Source organism: Euprymna scolopes, chromosome 26 (assembly GCF_053919585.1).
Source record: "Euprymna scolopes isolate OS-2025 chromosome 26, ASM5391958v1, whole genome shotgun sequence".
Taxonomy (NCBI): Eukaryota; Metazoa; Mollusca; class Cephalopoda; order Sepiida; family Sepiolidae; genus Euprymna; species Euprymna scolopes.
Genome location: NC_136507.1, coordinates 42652607 through 42675621, shown reverse-complemented (window position 1 = coordinate 42675621; position 23015 = coordinate 42652607). Strand labels below are relative to the sequence as shown.

General features: G+C 32.3%; 1 protein-coding gene across 1 annotated transcript; it reads right to left on the bottom strand.

Moving 5' to 3' along the window:
* Positions 1-2954: 2954 nt before the first annotated feature.
* Positions 2955-4074, bottom strand: LOC145247996 (uncharacterized). Its single transcript, XM_080109672.1, has one exon. It carries the CDS (start codon positions 3938-3940, stop codon positions 3092-3094), a length of 849 nt encoding a protein of 282 aa, XP_079965798.1. The 5' UTR covers positions 3941-4074; the 3' UTR covers positions 2955-3091.
* Positions 4075-23015: the final 18941 nt, after the last annotated feature.

The window sequence follows — 23015 nt, the reverse complement described above, 5'->3', positions numbered from 1 at the left end:
TTAAGCTACACAGATTTTCCTGCATCTTATCCTTGTAAGGATTCCTCAGGTAAAGTTGCATGGAATTTTTTTTATATACATGTGGTGTTTAGTTTATGTTGTTAACCAATCAGATTTATTGTTATTAGTTCCCGCAAGTTAATTAGCCAATAACAGAGCTTCTCTCAGACAAAGGTTGGCTGACTTTTACTTCTTTTTCCATTGTTCTGTTTTGAAGAAGGGTGACTCTCTTTTTGTGAATGTGTCGAATAATTAGGTGACCTTGTTTAAACCCGTGCGTGCTTGGAGTAATTTTTCTTATTTTTATTTTAGGTGTTGGATTAGTTTAGTTCTTTATTTAATAATAAATTTTTATTGAGTTTTTTTTTTAAATCTCTCCCTCTTTCTTTTATATATATATATATATATATATATATATATATATATATATATATATATACAGTAGTATCCAAAACTAAGAGACAAAATTTTAAAACCTAATATTTGTAAGAAATACCAATGGTGAAAAGCTGAAATTTTGACAACTGGTAGTCGTTATCAGCCATAATAACATACTAAAATTTGAATCATTTGCAAAGGATAAAAAAGAATTATAACAATTATTTATTTATTTTCAAAATAGGAACGTCCAAAAGTAAGGGACAAAATTGAGAAAAACAATGTAAACAGTATGCTATATTCAAATTTTTTGATTTCCTCTAAAGAATGAGTCTTACTTAGTCATTTGTAAACGTTGCATCAGCCGGCACCATGGCGAAATGTCAAACGCTTGATTACTCTCTGAGACAAGCTACTGTAAAGCTACACAAGGAAAAGCACACCATTAGAGAGATTTCAAAGAAAATAAAACGTTCCAAGAGTTTATTGAGATTGTCGGATTGACTTCCTCATCTTGGTTGTTATAGTCACAACGTTTCGACTGTTTTGCCCTCCGGCCTTCATCAGGTGTTTTGTATTGAACTGGGGAACCGTTTGTTAGGAGTTTCAAACCCAACCCTTTATCATTATTACGGGGGTACCGTGTTCAGACTCCAGCTAGGCTCTTGGACATAGTTGCTGATTCTCTGTTTGAATGTTACTTTTCACTGCCTTCGTTCAGGATTGAACTCAGCACCTTTGGGTAACTGTAAACTTTGATACAACGTCTGGGACCACTCGGCCATATGTCACTAGGACAATTCTTAGTTGGTTTTTGTTAATGTTAAACCTATGTTGTTATTCAATTATTAGAGGTGTCCAAATTGCATTCAGCTCTACGCTTGGTTTGCTCAGTAGGTTGTTATGTCCGAGCATGTGAGCTGTTTCTTTAAGTTTTCTAACTTTCCAGTGGGTCTCTCTGTTTATTATTTTTATTTCATCCCATAGGGGGCGAGGGTCCCCCCTCTCCATCCAGACATGGTTGGCTATACCCGATTTTTCCGTCTCCCCTTTTCCATGTTCTTCCACCCTTACTTTAAGGGGTCGGCCAAGAGTGTTGTTAAATCCTACAATGATATTGGTAATATAGTTAGTGCTTTTAAAACCGGCAGACTCCGCAAAACTTTTGCAAGAGAAGATCAAATAATGCAGCGTATGTCGTTAAAGGACTGTTTTAAGTCTTGCACAGAAATTAAAAGGGTTATGAATAGTACCTCATGTGTTAATGTGTCAAGACAGACTGTTTCTAGACGACTGCAAGAAATAGGGCTGTTTAATCGAACTCCAGGGGAGAAACCACTTGTTAGTTTGAAGAATAAGAAGAAGATATTAAAGTTTGCAAACAGGTATGTAATTTGGACATATGAAAATTGGGCAAAAGTATTTTTCAGTGATGAAAGCAAGTTTAATTTATTTGGAAATCATGGAAAAGAAAACAATGTAAAGAGACGTATTGGTGAAAGATTAAGTGCAAAATGTACTAAGAAAACCGTCAAGTTTGGGGGTGGAAGCGTCAGGGTATTTGGAATGTTTTCTAGCCAAGGTACAACGCCTCTTGGCCGGTTACAAACTCGTGTAAATGCGCAGATCTATAAAAACATTGTTCAACATCATGTTGTGCCAATCATACAGAATTCAAGTTTTGATAGGGCGAACTTTATGCAAGGTGATACCCCATGCATGTCACAAGGCAAAGGTGGTAATGAGTTACCTTAGCGAGCAAGATTTCAAAATTATGGATTGGCCACTGCAAAGTCCTGACTTAAATCCAATAGAAAATCTTTGGAAGACCTTAGGAGTGAAAGTTATGGAAAGAAATCCCACTAATACGGAGGATTTGTGGGTGAAATTAGTATCAAGGATTGTCAAGAACTGATTCATTCTTGTAGTCAAAGATGTGCAGCTGTCATTGAGAGCAAGGGCTCATTTACTAAATATTGATTGTACGTGTATTTTTATTGTTTTTTGGCTGTTTACATTGTTTTTCTCGATTTTGTTCCTTACTTTTGGATGTTCCTATTTTGAAAATAAATAAATAATTGTTATAATTTTTTTTCTATCCTTTGCAAATGATTCAAATTTTAGCATGTTATTATGGATGATAACGACTACCAGTTGTCAAAATTTTAGCTTTTCACAGTTATTATTTCTAACAAATATTAGGTTTTAAAATTTTGTCTCTTAGTTTTGGATGCTACTGTATATATATATATATATATATATATATATATATATATATATATATATATATATATATATATATATATAATTTAAGTTATCAGACTAAAATAATTCAAGATTTATCCTGATTGAAATCAATTCTTATACGTTCTTTACAATATTAAAAAAAACAAAAACATTATCAAGTTTTCAAGATATAGTTCAAAGGTGCAGTTAAAATTAAGCTCAATGATCAATACTTCAAATCAACCAGAGCATTCATATATTAATAGAGTATATTTTAAAAGCTCAGAACATTACTTATGACTTAAAATATCTAAAACATGTTCTGTTAATCAATACTCAAGCATGTTACTTTCCACATATGCATATTTCTAAATAACATGGTTGCGTATTGGTTCTTGGAACATGTTTCAGATATTTAAAAACAATTAAAATGTTTTGAACTTTTGAAATATACGCTATTAATATATATCTGTATATAAGAAGTGGCTTAACAACCCATAAAGTCATCTTTAGGCGTAAGAATGGCAATGTTGCTGGCCATTTGAGCCATCAACACTCGATACGCTGATTGGTTAAGTGTACCCCACAGTGACAATAAATGAGAATGGACATCACTATTATTCTCCATGTGTTCTTCTGGTGGCACCTCCAGCAGAAATATCATTGCAATGTTTTTATAAACAGGCTCTAAGTCATCACAAAATTGATGGAACACAATCAATGTCTCTGGATGGATATCTTCCAATCCACTAATAATAACTGTCCGTTGACCGTCTTCTACAATTGCCCGGATCTGCTCATCAATTTTCCGTTTTTGTTCATCTGGTTTGAACCTACCAAGACTAGAAATGTCAATGACAGCATGAGAAGGGTCCTCAGGATTCTTACTACGCAAGAGTCTGTTAAGTGTCTGTGCCATATGCTGGGCAAGACATAACGCCATTTGATGGTTGCCAGACGGGATCACAACCATTATGATAGCAGGAGATTCAGGGTTCTCTGTACTAAGGACAATGCGAACACCAGAGAGGATCATCTTCCAAAAGAGGTCTGTCTGGTTGTCATACATATGTTTTATTTGCCGTATCTCACCAACATAGTCAGAAAACAGATCGACAGGAGCTAGAATTGATCCCTTGGAAGGTTGTAAGTAGAATCGTAGGCCTGTGAAGAGACAAACAAAGAAACAAAAAGCAGAAAGAAGACCTAACAGGATCGGCAGACTTGGTCCTTCTCCTTTTTCGACCTGTGTCCGTTTCTTTGAGGCAAGCAATGTTTTCGCTTGTGACTCATTGGTATCTTTTTTGCGCCGTTTCGTAGGTGAATTTGGCACCATTATTTATTGTTTTTTTTTTTTTTTTTACTATCGACTAAAGGAAAAGACTAATTATATTTTGGTTTGAAACATAAAACCTGCAAATCACATCAATAGTAAAAGTTCCATTTTGATTGTAGAACTGTCTGATATAACAGAATAGAGTGATCCCTCCATGGATTTGTGGAGTCAGTCAGTTGAGGAGCCAAAAATGGAAAATTTTTGAGCGTTTTTTTTTCTTTTTGAATCGCTGATGATAGAATTATTTCTGATGATCAAAATCTGAAAAGAAAAAGAAACATCTTTATTTAAGAATGATAAAAACCTGATTCTTATGTGTGGTTTTACAATTTTGTCACTTGTACTTAGGGTTAGTGATAAAAGAAATTTGGTAAATTTAAAAGAATTTTAAGAATTAATACAAACTAGTGAAATGAAAAATTCTGCCAAATCTAAACAGTACAAAATTATGAGGAACTGATTTTTTTTTTTTCATAAACACTGTTTGTCAATTTCTGATTTCCAAACTGAAATTTCCAAGTAGATGTTTCTTGTTAATCAATCTGAGAATCTTGTTCTATTTTGATGACAAAGGCAAAGAGTTATTCTATATATAAATGTCAATGTCTCTGTGTGTTCCTAATAGAAAGAAAGGTTAAAGAATCTACATAAAAACTTTATATGTAAAGCTTTCCGGGGAAGACAATGGAAGTGGTTCCAATAAAATCTATCATGAACACAATATATAAAATTACAAAGATATTTATATTAAAACCTATCAAGATAATAAAAACTCAATATACTAGATAGAGCAACTAACAAACAATAAAATTGATGATAAAAATAAAAATTGAATACATTACGATATTTATTAACAAATCAAATATTCAAACAAGGAATTGGAATAAAGAATAAAAATTTATCATCCTTAACCCATGGATTTTCAAAGATAAGCTCTTTTGATCAAAAGATAAAAATCAGTAAAAAGTGTATTAGTGTTTAACATACATTTGAATATATATATATATATATATATATATATATATATATATATATATATATATATATATTAATTTTATTTATACAAACATTAATGGCTACATATGTGCATACATGTTTCTGTAATCACCCACGTTGGGGGATTACGTCTTCAGGCCAAGAATTACCGTCGAAAGTGATATTTCCACCAAATACATTTTCCTATTTCGTTTATCAAGTTAGCATGCAACCTGGGTGGGAGTCATAAAAAACGGTAAAAGGATGAGTGAGGTCTTTGAAGATAATAAACATCTTTTTTATTTTCCCTTTCCCCCATCCAACCTAACTTTTGGTTTTTATGGCATAAGGTACTTGAGAATTTAGTTTTCTTGTCTTGGAGTCTGTAAGTTAAGAACCTTAGCGATGGTCAACTAAGTACTGACCGGTGCCTTTTAATCTACATCCACCCACACACACATGCAACACACACAGACACCGCCACATCCACACACACACACACACATATTAATACGTATATCCAAAAGCGAATCCATGCTGTACGCATTTTTTTTTTTTTCACAACACACATACTGAAACTAGACAATAACTCTGAAACTACGCAGGAATAGAGTTAAAATTACATTAAGTTAAATAAAACAAAACCAAAATAAATAAAATTAAAATAAAATTAAAACAAATAAACAAACAAAATATGAATAAATATAAAACACGAAAGTTATCTAAAACCCACATGCACCTATATACATATATCATATACTTATAAATGCCTACACTTTGCCACACCCGCGCATATATACCCACACACATTACAGACATACAGAGACGAATAATAGCATTTTTCTTTACTTTTGAATCGTGGTAACCCCTTCGTACATGCAAATAGTATGCTACCACACTCCAGACGGGTGTACATATATATATATATATATAAACACACACACACATACACACATACATACATATATATACATATATATATCTATATACATATATGCATACACACATATACATACACATATAACATATATATAAACAACATTCGGACATTCATACATTCTTTTTTTTTTTTTTTTACACAGTGATCACCACTTATCAAGGCCCGAAAGCCACTCAGGGATAAGGGTTATTGCAAGTACATTACGTTAGTGTGGAAATTTGATGAAGTGTTTACTTAAGGGGGCGGTTCATTAGGAATTTGTTAACATTGTAGTCTATATTGTTACAACAATCATATACGAGGCAGCCTATTCTAATAGTTCAGAAATATATATGCATATACATACATCTACATACAATACACACAGAAATACATCCATATACAAACATACACACAGATATATAAATACACATATATATAAATATACAAACATACATGCATACATAAAATACACTTATACATACATACTCACACAAATATAGACATATACATATACACCTGTACCTTGCCACCAAATGATACATCTAAAGTAGAAACAGACATGAATACATTTACCATATAAATTCCATTTTTCTATCAAACTCCACATGCATAGTTATATTTCATAGCCCCACCCGCTTGTTACATTTTCCTAAGTTATAGGTTTTTTCGTAAAAATTTGAGTTCAATGAGTGGCAAGTATTGGCCCTCCTAATAATCTTCCATTCTATACTAGGTGTTTTATTTTCTCTAACTAATTTCCAGTAATATAACGATAAGGAAGTGTCCTTTTCATATGTTTGATTACTCATCGAGTGTGTATGTCCATAGAATCTATTTTTGAAAGTCATTTGGGTACTCCCTATGTAGAATCTTTCATCCCTTGGGTTCTCCACCGGGAATATCCTAGCTTGGTATACCACTGATGAGGTCAGACATTCATTTTTTATTGGGTATTCCTCAGGCTTTTTACAGTTACATTTATTCACCGCAGTGTTTGCACTATTATTTTCATCTTCTCTATTAGTCGTCTTTAAAATTCTTCCATTATGCTTTTTTATAATCCTTTCTAAGTTATCACTACAGCTATAACTTAATTTTAATGTATTTTTATTAAATATTTTATGTAATATATTATTTGGTGGGAAATGCTTGTTAATAAGTTGTAAAAATTTTGTACCAAGTTTTGTTTTCAACATAATATTAAAGGGGGGTGTGAACCAAATAATTTTCCTACCACGATTTCTAGATCCATTTGTGCTAGTATTAGTTACTTTATATTTTATCTCTATGTCCTTATACCCACTATTTTTAAGTGCTGTATTATAAATAGCTTTCATTGAAAGTTACTTCATTAGATGAATTGTTACTTATTCTACTTTCAATAGATAATGGTATATGTTTAATAATGGATGGTGGATGGTTAGACTGCGGATGTATATAAATAGGATTAGCATTATCCTTCATATATGGTTTATAAGTATTCGAATCCAGATCTAAAGTAACGTCAAGGAAATCAACCCGTTTTAAATTAGCATTAACTTCTACTTTTAGGCCAAAATTTTTCATGTCCCTATGGATTGCTCTCCTAATCTGATCACATTTAACACTTGTAGCATTCTTCACTATTATGAGCCTATCATCACGATATATGCCCATGTCCCTTCTATCAATAATATTATCTTTTGTTAAATTATAAATGATATAAAGTCCAACGAGATTTGTTGCCTCTGCAGAGTCCAGCGATCCCATTGATACCCCGAAAAAGTCGTTTTGCCCATTTTTTGCCCATTGTTCTCCGTTATAGACAAGGACAGTTGTGCGGCATTTCATAATGATATCCAAATCCTCATCGGAGACACTGGTATAGGTCTTAGCAAATTCAATTGCCTTTCCAAAGAGATCCTTTGTGATTGACGGGTAGTAATCCATAATGTCAAATTGCACGAAGGCACATTTTTTCTTGTTGGCAATGTCAAGAAACCATTTTACCGGATCCGCCGTATTTATCCATAGGTTCAGGTTGAATTGCCGTTTTAATTCTAGATTGATTTTCTCTAATATTCTTTTACTAATCTTTCCAATTTCGGGTCTGGTTGGGTTAATCAATCTTGTTGTTGGTTTTGTGTTGAAACTAAGTTTATGATCCTTTAAAAGGATATATGCTTCGTTTCCTCTAAGCTTATTTACTCTATCACTGATTTGTAATTCATCCGTGATTTTTTTTACTGTCTTTATTTATCAAATCAATTACGTTGCTATTTTTTAGCTTGTGATAGTCTTTTTTCAAATTCTTCTGGACTAGGTCATTATATTTCTTCTTGTCTAATTTGTAAAAGTTTCTGGTCTTATCCGCCTTAACAAGGATATGTTGTGACTTGTTGATCTCCTTTACAATATTGTCGAGTTTTTTTTGGAATTGATTTTTAGTTTTGTGGAATTCTAAATTTCTAATTAGTGAATAGAGATCCTTCTCAAATAGCACTAATTGTGGGATTACTGGTGGTGATTTTATGCTTTTAAATCCATATCTCTCTCTTTTTTTGGCGTTATCATCTTTATCCAATAGAAAAAAGGTAGCTTTCCATTTTATCCTTTTGAGTAAATCATCCATTTTCATTATTAATTTTAGTAAATAATCCTTGGTATTTGGTGTGGGGATGTTCTTTAGTGACGTATCGAAGTTAATCCTTTCCATGTTTGTGTTTTATGAAGACACAAAGTAAAGTGCTCAACTATGCAGGAGCATTTATATATAGCCAGTAGACTTTAGTTTCCTAGAAGTACATCCAATGAAACAACATGTCTACCAAAATAGTGCTCAATGAGTGAACAGAGCAGGTAATTAATATACCTGCTCTGTTCACTCATTGAGCACTATTTTGGTAGACACATGTTGTTTCATTGGATGTACTTCTAGGAAACTAAACTCTACTGGCTATATATATATATATATATATATATATATATATATATATATACACATACACAATGAAGACCATTTTGTGTTATGTTCAATCGAATGAATGACCCACATCTTGGGGAAGCTCCATATTTTGACAAGCTTCTGGGACTGACCTTCACTCCTGATCTGAAATAGAACACATATATCAAATCTGTTGCCAAAATCACTGGAAAAATGGTTGGATCACTCTACTGCTCTAGAAGATAGAGGATTGCATCAGCAGATGCAATCCTCTATCTGTATAAGAGTCAGATATGCCCTAAAATGGAGTACTGTTGCTACATCTGGGCAAGAGCTGCTTGTCATGTCCTATCTAGCCTTGATACAGTTCAAAAGCAGTTTTTAAACTTAATAGGTCATGCTCTTTTCTCTTTCCACAACCTCTTTCCCACAGAAGAGATGTTGTGAGCCTGCCTCTGCTCTATCGTTATTTTCATGGAAAGTGCTCATCTGAACTCCAATCTATGGTTCCCCCTTTGCCAAAATTTCACAAAAAACACTTGACTAGCTACAACCAATATATACGATTTCCCCCACTCTCTATCTGTGCTTAAATCTAAACAAAGATTCCATGAACAAAACTTCTTTCTCAGAACCGCATGTTTGTGGAACACTGTTCTGCTGGACTGCTTCCTGGTTGAATATAACATAACAGCTTTCAAATCCAATGTAAACAAATTCTTGTTGAGCCATCCCCATAAATAATCAAATTTTACCCAATTTACACCATTAACGATTACTAAACTACCACCCTTTTTTATATGGAGGTCACCACTTATCAAGGCCTGGAAACCACTCAGGGATAAGGGTTATTGCGTGTACAGTAATCAATAGGATAGTATCGTAGTAATCGTTAGTATTGGAGATTTGATAAAGTGTCTTACTTAAGGGGGTGGTTCATCAGGAATTTTTTTATGTTGGACTTGAAGACATCCAAGTTGTAGTCAGGTGGGAAACAGGTAAACGGAAGAGAGTTCCACAGTTGTGCACTTCTAAGAAAGAAGCTTTGCTCATGGAATCTATGCTTTGATTTTGGCACAGATAAAGAGTGGGGAAAATTATTGACAGTGGTTTCAGCTAGACGGGTGTTTATCATGAAAGATTGGCAAGGGGGGACCAGAGATTGGAGCTCAGGCAAGCACTTGCCATGGAAGTAACGATAGAACAAAGACAGGCTCACAACGTTTCTTCTGTGGGAGGGAGGTTGCAGGGAAGAGAAAAGGGCATCCCCCACTAAGCCACAAAGTCTATTTTGTACTCTGTCAAGGCAGGATAGGCTGTTTTTAGCAGCTCCTGCCCAGATGTGGCAGCAGTACTCCATCCTTGGACGTACTTGGCTTTTATACAGATAGAGAATTGCATCAGTAGTGAGATATCTTCTGGAGCAGTAGAAGGATCCCACCATCTTCCCAGCGACCTTGGCAACAGACTTGATGTATGTGTTCCATTTCAGATCAGGAGTAAAGGTCAAACCCAGAAGCTTGTCAAAACATGGAGCCTCCCCAAGACGAGAGCCATCCATTCAATTGATGCCAGATGGGGATCAGAGCGTTGATGGTGTAAAGATAGGAGCTTGGTTTTAGATGCCTTAAAAGTAACCAGCCACCTCTTCCCCCATTGTACCATGCGCTCAAGATCAGAGGAGGGAGAATCAGAGAGAGCTTTGTCATTTACGGCCTTTGATGTGTTGCCATAGATGGTTGTGTCATCAGCATAGATGTCAACGAATGATTTAAGTATGTGTTTTGAGAGATAATTGATGTAGATCAGGAAGAGAGTTGGGCCCAGCATTAATACTGTAGGCCTCTGATTTCTGCCCATCAACCACTACTCTTATGAGCCTATCAGAGAGAAATGATTTAATAATTGAGAAAACATTTCCAGTTATACCTTACATGTATTAACACTTATCTTCGAGTGACCTTCAGGCCTTGATAAGTGGTAACTCTCAAGTACAAAGACAAAAATAGAATTAAAGAAAAATTAAAATGTTAAAGTAAAAGCTCAATTAATGAAATTATAATTCATAAGATCCAATGGAAGAATCTACAATCCAAGGTGTGAATTAGAGATAAGTCCAAAAAGTCAGTTCATAAATAGAGTAATCCAGAAAATATCCAATCTCCATAAAATTTGTAGGAAATCAATTTATGAATAAATTTCTAGTCATTAGAAAACGCTTCACGTCAAGCAAAATAATGAAAAGAGCAGTTCAACAAAAAAAAAAAAAATCATTCTCTTTAATTCTATTAAAGATGCTTTTAGTTGACAAAAAAGTTTTTTTTTTTAAATGCACTTGAATTCATGCTAGTTACTAATAAATTTTTTTTCCTGATTTCTATCCTCTGATGAAAAGAGGCTATCTTTGAAAATCCATGGATTAAGGATTAAGAATTTTTATTCTTTATTCCAATTCCTTGTTTGAATAAATGATGGAGTAATAAATATTGTAATTTATCCAATTCTTATTTTCCTTACCAATTTCTATGTAGGAAGATGAGCAGTGAGAGATATACAAATTTGGGGACCTCTAAAGTAAAGAGGTGGAATTTTGCTAATTGTCGGAGGTATTTTTATTGAGTGAGCATTGATGCAACGTTCATTGGAACATGTTCTATTAAACTACTTATAAAACAAACACAGTAATGTAACAATGGGGCGATGGGACAGGGGTTGGAGCTTGGTAGACAGTGTGGTACTTATTGTCATACTATGAACCAGTTGTAGAGAAACGTATGTATAAATTTGATCCTACACTTTTTACAAATGCGTATGGATATATATTTTGAATAACTCAATAACTCACTCAACTTATGAAAACAACTGTCTTTCTTTTCTTTTTTTATTTTTGATAAATCAGCTCATAACTTGTAACAAGTGACCAGAGAAAGAGGAATGATGGGGTGGTGGTTAAAATGCGATCACACATGTATCTGCATTAACTCGTCTCTCTCTTTGTTGTTCTGATGTGTTGACCTAAAACAATCTGTTTTTATTGTCATTCCATCAATCGGAATACCCATTGTTTTCTTTGTTTCGGTCGACTTACATCATTCAGTCAACAAATGGGACACGAAAACCCGGCATTGCCTGGCCATAATCCAACGCTATTAGATTATAGGCTTTTTCTGGATCCTATCTAAAATAGAGAGACTAGTGATTTGTGTGTTAGCCTAGATGTGACAACATTACTCTATGCATGGTTGCATTGTAGAGATATAGGATACTGGCTTGTGTGAGAAATTTTCTAGCTCAGTAAAGGGAGCCCACCTTTCTTGCAGTAGCCTTGGCAATGTTTTCTATATATTTGTTCTGATACATGTTACCTGTGAATGTTAGGCTGAAGAATTTGAACAATGAACCCTCAGTAAAATTCTGCTAACCATGATAATCAGTGGTTGAAATGGTTTCTTATAATTGTTAAAAGTAAGAAGCTTTCTCTTAGAAGCATCAAATATTGCCATCCACTTATGTCCCAATTCAACTACACTGGCGATCATTTTCTAAGGATTCAGTTCTTGCCTTGGATATATGTGTGTTGTTTTGTTCACATTTGGATATATGTGTGTTGTTTTGTTCACATTTGGATATATGTGTGTTGTTTTGTTCACATTTGGATATATGTGTGTTTGTTTTGTTCACATTTGGATATATGTGTGTTTGTTTTGTTCACATGTCGAGAATAGAGCATGGTCACATCAGCAAATATCTCCATCTTGGACACAATTGAAACGGGGGGGGTATATGAAAATCATGAATAGTAAACATCTAAGAATCGACCTCTGTATTTATCTAGCGTTGTCTGGGTGGAGCCATGTTGTCAGGTGATAGGGCTTATAGAAACATAATTGGTACTTATGCAGAATACAGCTCGCATTGAAATAATAACGTTATTATTTAGAAACCCATCCAAAACATGGGAGAGGGACTTCAAAAAACTATTATGTACTTTCACTCAACAACTTAATAAACAAAAGATACGGTAAAAATTGAATAAAAAAAAACACGCAAAACTTGGGGATAACGTAAATTTGTATTCATGAGTTACATATCAACGAGAAATACACATACACACGCAAGAGATCTTGTCTGATAGTTTTATAAGTGCGAAAGATGCACCGTTTCTTGAAAATTCCGATCAACAATACAACTAAAATAAAAGCATGCGTTCGATTTTACGTAATAAAAATCAAGTCATATTTATATTTTTTTAAATTGGATTTTTAAAAATAGCTTTTAGTTTTGCTTTATTTTATTTTTGATTTTAAGGTAATCTTTTTACTTTCTGTCCACCTTAACACCCACCTTTAAAATGACAAGGTTTTCGGGTATGCTGAAAACGAATATCACATTCAATTTTGGAGCAGATAAATAGTTTTCTGGATATTAAGACATTTTTTTCAATGTAGCACTTAAATGTCAGTGACTTTCACCATCCTTAACAGAGGGAGATGGGGGTGTTTTGTAACATGCATGCGCATTAGTACTTGTTCAGTTGGGAAAAACATGGCCACCAGTTACATCATAATGAATTACATTGGAGAATAAAGGTCTTAATATCCAGAAAACTACTTGTCTACCCCAAATTTAAATGTGATATTCATTTTCAGCATACTCGAAAATCTATCTAAGTCGACAATTTAATGGTGGATGCTGTTGAGGTGAAAACAAAGTAAAAATATATCGTTTTCAATAAATATTTAACTAATGGTAAATAAAATAAAATTCGGTGCTTGTTTACATTTAAACCACTGGAGCATTTTTTGTAATTTTTGTAACTTACACTCATTTCCCTATGACACATAAGTACAGAATAAAGTGTTCATGCGCTAATTTAAAAGATCACCAATGTAAACAAGGACCTAAAATTCAATTTGTATTTATCAAAGATACGACTTGGCGAGAAACAAACACGAGAATGCCAAAATGACATTTCTTTAAGCTTTTCGTCGTTTTTTTTTTTTTTTTTTTCTAAAATTGGGGTCTGTTGTCATAAATAAGCAGATTTTTTTTTTTTTTTTACATAGGTGTCACCACTTATCAAGGCCCAGAGGCCACTCGAGGATAAGGGTTAATAGGTATGCATTAGTCATTGTGATTTTAGCATAGTAAACAGTGGGAATTTTGTAACTTGGATTACTTAGGGGGACGATTCAATTAGAACTTGTTCACATTGGACTTTTTCTTTTTTTTTTTTCATAGGTATCAACACATTATCAAGGCCAAGAGGCCACTCAAGGATAAGGGTTAAAGAGTGTACAGTAGAAATTGGACAATATAATAATCATTAGTAATGAAAATTTGTTAAATTTGAATCAGTATCACAGGATTGTAATTTAACTCCCTTATTAGTTTTTATTTAAAATTCAACCTAATTAATAAAAATAAAAACACAGAAAAAAATCTTTATGATGTGCGTCACTGCGTACCCGGTCATGGAACGAAAGTGTCATATTCCAAAAATCACGTCAATTGATCAGCTAGTTTTATTTTTATCTAAGAAAATCAAATTTTATTAATAAGGGACCGTCTCACGTCGTCCTCTTGAACCCCACCCCAAATTAACAAAGGCAGGTAAGTCCACAATAATTCAAACTTGCGAGATCAATCCTTGTAATGCTAGCGATTTCACATTAATCGCGTTAAATTGTTTAAAAATAGTTTGTTTGTTTTTTTGTAAAAATAAAACTACTTGATCAATTTGCATGATTTTTGGAATGTGATATTTCCATTCAGTGATTATTGGCACATACATAATATTGTTCTGTACTTTTGGTTAATTAGATTGAATTTTAAATAACAACCGAAATATATACTGGATATATCGCCATTTTAATAAATTGATTTTTAAATAAACAAATCTCTTTTTCTTTCTTGTATATTTAATTTCATTCAAGTAAATAAAACGTAAATTTCATCATTGATCGATCGATGACGAAGAAAAAAATGTTTTTTTTCATTTTTTATAAAATGATTATTTTTTCTTTTTAGCAATTTATTTTTACTTCATTACAAGTAAGTAAATAAAAATACTTACTGAAAAAATGGAAACCACAGAAAGGAGAGGGGAAAAGATTAAATTTACAATTTACGTTTCATCGTCCATCATGTTGTGATGTTTTTTCGACGTTCAAGCCGGAAGTTAACTCCTGCTAAAGAATCAACTAAAGACAATGGAGTTGCCTCCCTTGGATAATTTGAAATATTTGGTTATGTTAAATAAAACAGTTTCTTTTTTACTTCCGCTTTCTGATAAAAGTAGGTTTACCGGTGTATATAGAGAAAATTACCTTCTGATTAATACATATGTAATTTCAGTTTAATTTTAAAACTAGGTGATGTAAAAGAATAGGCGACAGGATGTTTGTTTCTTTGTTTTGTTTTTTTAATTTATATAAAAAAAATAGTCTGTATAAAGTAAAGATTATTTTACATAAAGTTTTAAAATCAAACTGGAATTATATAAGTATTAATCGAAATGAACTTTTCCTCTGTATATACCGGCAAGACTTGGAAAAACTTCTGCTAAACAGGAAGCAGAAGTAAAAAAAGAAACTTATTTCCCACACATTAAAAACCGAACTTGGGTCAACTTTTTGCACGTGTGAGGAGGCAAGTAAATAGGGATTTTTTGGTTCGTATCAAAGTGTAGTATATGTTCATTCCTTGATCATAGGGGAAATTCTTCTACATCCAGTTTTGGCATAGTCAAGTTTGGTTCTTTTGGAGTGTTGAGTTTTCTTCACGTTAAAAAGTGGAAATAAATACAGACTTTTTATTTGCCTTTTTTGTTCTCAAATATCGAGTCATTTGTATCTAAAAAAATTTGTGTCTTGGCTCTTAACAGTTTTAACCAATAAGGTTTGCTGTTTCTTTTCCTATGGTTAAATAAAATTACCTTTTCATAATATCTATCAATGATGACCATTTCTTTTGTCTTTTTCCTTTTTTTTACAAGGAAGTCACCACTTATCAAAGCCTGATGCCACTCGAGGATGAGTGTTAATGAACATATGGTGGTCACTGGAATAACAGCGTAATAATCATTAGTGGTGAACTTATTTACATTGGACTTGAAGACAACCATATTGTAGTCAGCTAGAAAACAGATCAACAAAACAAAGTTCCACAGATGAGCAGTTCTAGGGAAGATTTGTGTATGGAATTTGCGTTTAAATTTAGACACAGAGAGTGGGAGAAATTGTTGATAGTGGTTGTAGCTACATGAGTGTCTTTCGAGAAATTTGGCAAGGGAAGGAGCCATAGATTAAAGCTCAGACGAGCACTTGCCATGAAAATAAATAAAGAGCAGAGACAAACTTGCAACATCTCTTCTGTGGGAAAGCAGTTGCAGGGAAGAGAAAAGGGCATCACCTAGTAGGTTTTAAAGCCGGTTGTGAACTTTGTCATGACAGGATAGGGTGCTCCAAGCAGCTTTTGCCCAGATGTGGCAACAGTACACCATTTTAGGACGTGTCTGGCTCTTATACAAGTAGAGGTTTGTGACCTTCTGGAGCAGTAGAATGATACAGCCATTTATCCAGTGACCTTGCCTGCAAACAAATTAATTACTGAGAGTAAAACTTATGGATTGAGATTTAATTAATATGTGTATATATATATATATATATATATATATAAATGTACATATTTGTATACATGTTTATTTATGTATTCATATGTCTGTGCGTTCTTGGTTTATTCTTTCCCTTAGAATGACACGATCACATAACCCCTTTCTCTTTCTCTTCTTCAATTTTTTGTTTTTGACACTTAGTTTGCATGCATTTTTCTGCTTATAGTATATTTATCTATCCTTATATGTATATACATGTTTGCTTGTCTTTATTTGTTCATAGTTGTTTGGTTTTGATGTCTATATTATATGATCTGTCTCTTTATTATTTTTCCTTTTCTTTCTAGCTAACTGTAATTAATCTTACGTCTCTTCTTTCTTTCCCTTTTCTTACTTTATCTTTCTTACTTCTTGCTCTTCATTTTTACTTTTTCTCCTTATCGAATGCCCCCCCCCCCCTTTGTTCCATTTTCTTCCTCTTTCTTTTTTATTTTTCTCATTAAATATTACTGCTTTCAATTTTCTGTTTGCATTTCATATTTGTGCTGATACCTTTTTTTATTTGGAGGATAGTTTTACCCGTTGTTGAATTATCATATTTTAATATAAACTCCATTTTTCAATTCACTGTGAATTTGAATATAATTCTGAACAATCCAGTCTTCCTTCAAAAAATATTTAAAGGAACCTTATAGTCTTATTTTTTCTGCTGAATCTGATATTTTCATTTTTTTTTTTAGTGTCTTTTATGAAATATTGCATTATCTTTTATACATGAAATATTGCATCATACATTTATACATCTCTTTGTGTCCTGACACAATAGGTATGAAATAATTTTGTGGATCTTCCTACCTATGAATCTCATCTAGGATTTTACTATCAGCTCACATCATCCTGAACAATTACTATTTTCTCCGGAATGCCACTATTTATAAAGTTTGGACTTTTCCTCAATTTATTTTTTACCTATAATTTTTTTCTTTCGTGTTTTACCATCGTACATATATTTTTTCCCATTATATGCATTCTTTTTTTAATCTGCTTTTTCCCTTATCCCCATTCTTAGTTTCTTTATATTCTCTTTTTTCTTTTTTTTAAAAAAATCACCATTATTTTTTTTTACTAATATATACTTACATACTTCTTTTTTATCCAATTATTTTCACGTATGCTTATGTTTTCTCTTTATAGATTTTTTATACATACATTCTTCATTTTTAATCTAAACGTCCTTAAGCCAGCTTTTGTATTATTTATATTTTTTATAATTTCTACTCTTCTGATGAGAAACATTTAGCTTCAAAATGCCATGGTCTAAAAAGTTTTTTCTTTTTTTATCCTCTTCCCTCATTATTGTCTTGATAATATAATAAAGTTCTATGTAATTTTATTCCACATTTTTTATTTAATATATTAATTGCTTCTCTTAATCGTGTAGAGCTTACTATCTTAATAGGTTTACTTTGATAAAGATAAATTCTTTATTAGGTTCATATATATGTATGAAGTGATATACAAACTGCCATTAGCATATTAAGCGATGCTCTTTGTGTAAACAAATTGAGCTTAGGCATTTGGACGATGTAAAAAAAACATTGTTAATTCACTACCCACACAGCAGCAGCCGAATAGTGTAATGGTAAGATTCCTTGACTGTTGTTTGGGTGGTCGGGTTTCGATCCTGGCTTGAGGTAATTACTTGTCTAGCCGCATTGATGAACTGTAATACAGCAAAACATTACTGTATATGGATGACATATATATATATATATATATATATATATGCATGCATGTTTCGTTTAACAACAGGAATAATTCCTGTTTATTTCTTTTACAATCTATCTTTTCCATTTGGCAGGTCAGTGTTCGAACATTCTGTTCTAGTGGAAAAATAAATTCGCCATAACCACAAACGTTTTCAACTCCTATGAGTTTTCTTCATGCGTGTGATGAATTAAATTATATATATATTGCAATAATAAAAGATGGTGGCATAAAGTAGTTCCTCAAATAATCGAAGAAAAAAATCAGCTGACCCATCTTTGTCACATATTTTATTTATTTAGTTAACATTCATTCGTTAGCATTCCCAATACATTTCTACCATAAATATTTTTATCTGTAAAATATCTAATTCGTCTCAATACAAATTTTCCAACATTCTAATTTCTAAATCAACAACGATCATAGCAATAATCATTCAGTTTACTTGGCAGTGCTCTATATAACACTAGGCCAACCTAATGTTATTATTGAATAATGAGCTGGAACAAAGAATGAAGGGAATAGAACAGACGATTCTGAAATGTTTAAAATGACACTTTGTTTCTTTACTAACTGACACACTTTCAACCAAAACAAACATCTCTTTTAACTGAATACAAATAGTCCATAAGGTCATCCATCACTGAGACTCACAGAAACCAAAAACTTCCTTTGCCTATTTTTGTGTATATGTATGTAGATAGCCTTTCATTCAGGGTAGGCCACACAGAAAGACCACTTAAGAATTTTTGGCTGATTAATTGTGATACTGTTGGCATCCCTCTTCCAAGTGTTAGGAAGTAGAGAATAAAGAGAAAAAGAAATAATATGATAAAAAAAAAAAATAAATAGAAGAAATAGGTTTATCAGGAGAACAGTGGATAGAAAGCTGTTTACAAAGAAACACAAAAAGCTAAAATGGGATTGTTAATCAAGACGTACTGATGATTGGGACAAAGAAGGTCAATATATTTTAGAGACAGCTTTAGGAGTGTCAATGAATTTGTGATATTTACCGAGGACAGTTGAAAGCCGGTTATGGTTTGGACAAAATCAGAAAACCTTTGGGAGATTGAGATAAACTGACATCAACTGATGGACTTGGCCTCAACAGAAAAACTAAGATATGGATGTTAGTGCTTAGAAGGTAGTTTCCTATGATAGCGTCACACACAGAAACCAACTGAAATCTACAGAACGTGTTTTCTATGGAGTCATTATTTTTATACTTGTGAACCTATGGGCACCCCCTCAACAACCACCAATCTGAGAGATGATGACATAGCCAGAAAGGAAGGCACAAGATCATGGAAACATTGTTGGGGTTCGCGTTATTGTCGAGCAGGTACCATGTGGCACCACAGAATCAGTGAACCTACAAACTGACTGATTTAGCTGTCAATAATCTGGAATGGACATAAATTCTGTAGAATTTCAAGAGGCTTGCTTGCTCAACATGAACCCTCATTTTCAAGAAGCATTGTTTGTTTTTTTTCAAAGAGGCTAACCAATTTCTTGAATAGTCTCTTCTCTCCTCTAAATATTTTCCCCATTGCAAGCCTGCTATTTGCAGCATGCATCTACAGTTAACATGCAGCAGAGTGCATGTTTACACTTATAAATGCATCTTTTTATGCATCCAGTTTCCATACTGGCATGGAATATGGCAGTTTGCCTTAGGTTAACCCATTAAGTCCCAGGGTATCTAAATTTTTTACTATTGAATTGAAAATTTATGGTGACTAAAAATGGGTTAGAATACACAAATTAAGGAAAAGTTATTTATTTATTTATTTTTTTTTAGAAAGCAGAATATTCATTCTCCTCTAAATTGGACACTGAGTACATGTGATATATTTTAAAAATAAACATAATCCATGAATGCATTGTGATTATCCGGATCATAAGATTCTTTACTGATAGCCACAGTTGCCTGTGAGGTTGGGTTTTTTTTCATACCTTGACAAAGAGCTTTTTGCTGAACTAGAACACCACAGAGATAAGAGGCATGTGCAGGGGATACAAAGATGAGCAAAGCCTCCACATCAGACAATTTGTCTTTGTAGAGATGAAAGTCTCCGTCATAAACATTAGATTTTGATTGTTGTCAGATGCATTCTGTATCTCCAACCCCGCTATATGTAGAGGAGAGCTTAGCCAACATAGTGTTATATATAATTCGTTTTCTGTATATGACACTTGGTATTGTATGATTCTAGAAGACGGTCCTATATATATATAGGACAGCGGGACTTAATGGGTTAATCAATTCATTCAAAGCACAATATCAAAGACAAAAATACAATTTTAATCAAATGAATACAAAAAACAAAACAATTTATTGTATAATGTATCAGATTTTAATGCAACAAATTATCATAAACATAAAACAAAATATGAATAACAACAACTGCAGTAGTAGTAGTAGTAGTAGTACTAATAGTCATTTGTATTAAAGCAGCAGTTGTAATAATGCCATTTATTACATAAGAACCAATGAGATCTACAAGAAAACATTTTAAAATATTTCTAAAAACAATAGCCAATAAAGATGGGTTCAATTTAGTGAATTGTCTCCTCCAAAGATTTTCTTTCAACAAATATTTACATTACGATTAATGTGATTCAATGTACCCGAATCAATAACAGATGAACACTGATTTGAAAAACGCAGTAATGACTTTTAAGTGAAATGTGATCAAGTGGTTAATGACACGGACTGACGACTTGGGCGTTGCGAGTTCAAATCCTGTTCATTCCACAAAAATCACTTTCACTTAGGATGTTGATAACCTTCACATGGTTCCTCTCGTAAATACTTGATCTCTTTCTAGAAAGAATCCTGACTAGAAAAATACCGGGGAAAGAATGCCAACAATAAAATCTTTGAATTCATGCAATATAATGATGATAATTGAAAATCGATGCATTAAAAATTCAGATTTTAAATAAAGTCATCGTGTTATATCGAGAACTTGCAGAACACAGATCCAAGAATGGTTATAAAAATAAATTCACTGAAACAAACAAAAAATAAAATGCGCCACTTTTATATCCTCTTAGAAAAATTAAAATCAAGATACATACACTATTAATACTTATGTCTAGAATCCTTATTCAAATTTTGATCAGAATCCATTAAAATGATTTTGATTCAAGAAAATATTAAAAATTTGGAACTTACGAAATTGAAATTCCGGGAATCTTAATTAATTGGTGTCTAATAAATATGGATCAAATTTCATGTAAATCTGAAATATTTGAATTTTAAAATCAATGCTTTCGTCCATTATGTTTCCTAACAATTCTTTAAAAATACTCCAAACAAACTGCGATTTTGAAAATTTTTATGAATTAACATCTAATATCCATAGTTAAAATTTTATAACAATAAGAAGATTTTAAAAATTGGCAAAGACTTTTCAGCCCATTTGTTACCTTTGCATAAAACTAAATATAAAAACTAAGTCATGATTTCAATAGTAAAAAAAAAAAAAAAAAAAAAAAATGATTTGAGTGCCATCAGCTAGAATGGAAACCGAAACCAAAACATAGTTTCATAATTTAAACTGTATCTACAAGTTAAGCAAAAACTGAAGTTCATTTGTTATTTGTACTCAATATGGTTGGACTGTGGAAAGAAGTGTGAATTTTATTAAATACAAGCTGGTTTTCATGACAACAATGTTTTTGATAGACAAGATGCAAGCAAGGGCCGTCAGACGGTCCACAAAGTTTTATATATATATATATATATATATATATATATATATATATATATATATATATATATAAAACTTTTATCACTTTTTGTTATCAAATAAGATCTTTGACTTATTTGCAGTTTCATCAAATACTTTTGCAAGCAAAATCCGATCCTGCATTTTGCTAAATCCTACCCTCTGATGAGAAGGAAAGTATTTCTTCGAAACTCTGCGGATTAAGGACTATCCATTTATTTAGTGCTTCCTTTTCAAATTAAATGTTTTTAACTCTTTTTCAAAGTGTTTTTTTAACATGTTTTATCAACTATTTGCTCTTATATATATATGTATATATATGTATATATATATATATATATATTTATATTCTAATGCTGTTTGACTGAATGCAAATTCAGATCTGGGAAACAATTTACCAAAAAGGAACCCTTTTTTTTCTTATTGGCCATTTTAAAATTTGATACACATCAACATTTATTCATATTTTTTAGGAGGAAACAAAATTTTAATGGTACACATCGGTACGGCACAGAACATTCCTGATAATATACAATTTTATTGTTTTAATGTTCAACAGAAAATAATAAACACTTTTTGTTTCAAATAAAACTATTTTTTTTTTAATAAAATCTAGATTTTCAAATAATTACTATTGCTACCATCTCTAACTGAAAGAAGCAGAAAATATTTACGAATAATGATCGTCAAAAATTATGATGGCAGTTTTTTGTGTTTTTGTTGGGTAACCAACAGGACAATAGGAAAATAAAAATAATAATAATAGCGATCATGAAATGCTATTTTCAACTTTCAATAAAATGCAAAGGGGAATTGTCTTTAATTAATTGAAAAGTAAAAAATAAGAGTAAAAAGGGGTTCAACAAGAGAGTTGGAAAAAAGAGAAAGAAAGAGAGAATAGAAAAAAAAAGAGAACATGGTTCAATGAGAGAGAGAGAGAGAGGTTCAACAAATGTAAGAAAGAAGAGAGAAAGAAAAAAGAGAAGAAAAGGAGGTTCAAGAAGAGAGTTAAAAAAGAGAGAAAACAATTTAATGAGAGTATGAAAAAAAAAACAACAAAAAAGGAAAAACAAAAAAAAACAAAAAAAAACAAAAAAAAACACCAAGAATGTAAAAAATTATGCCACGTCACT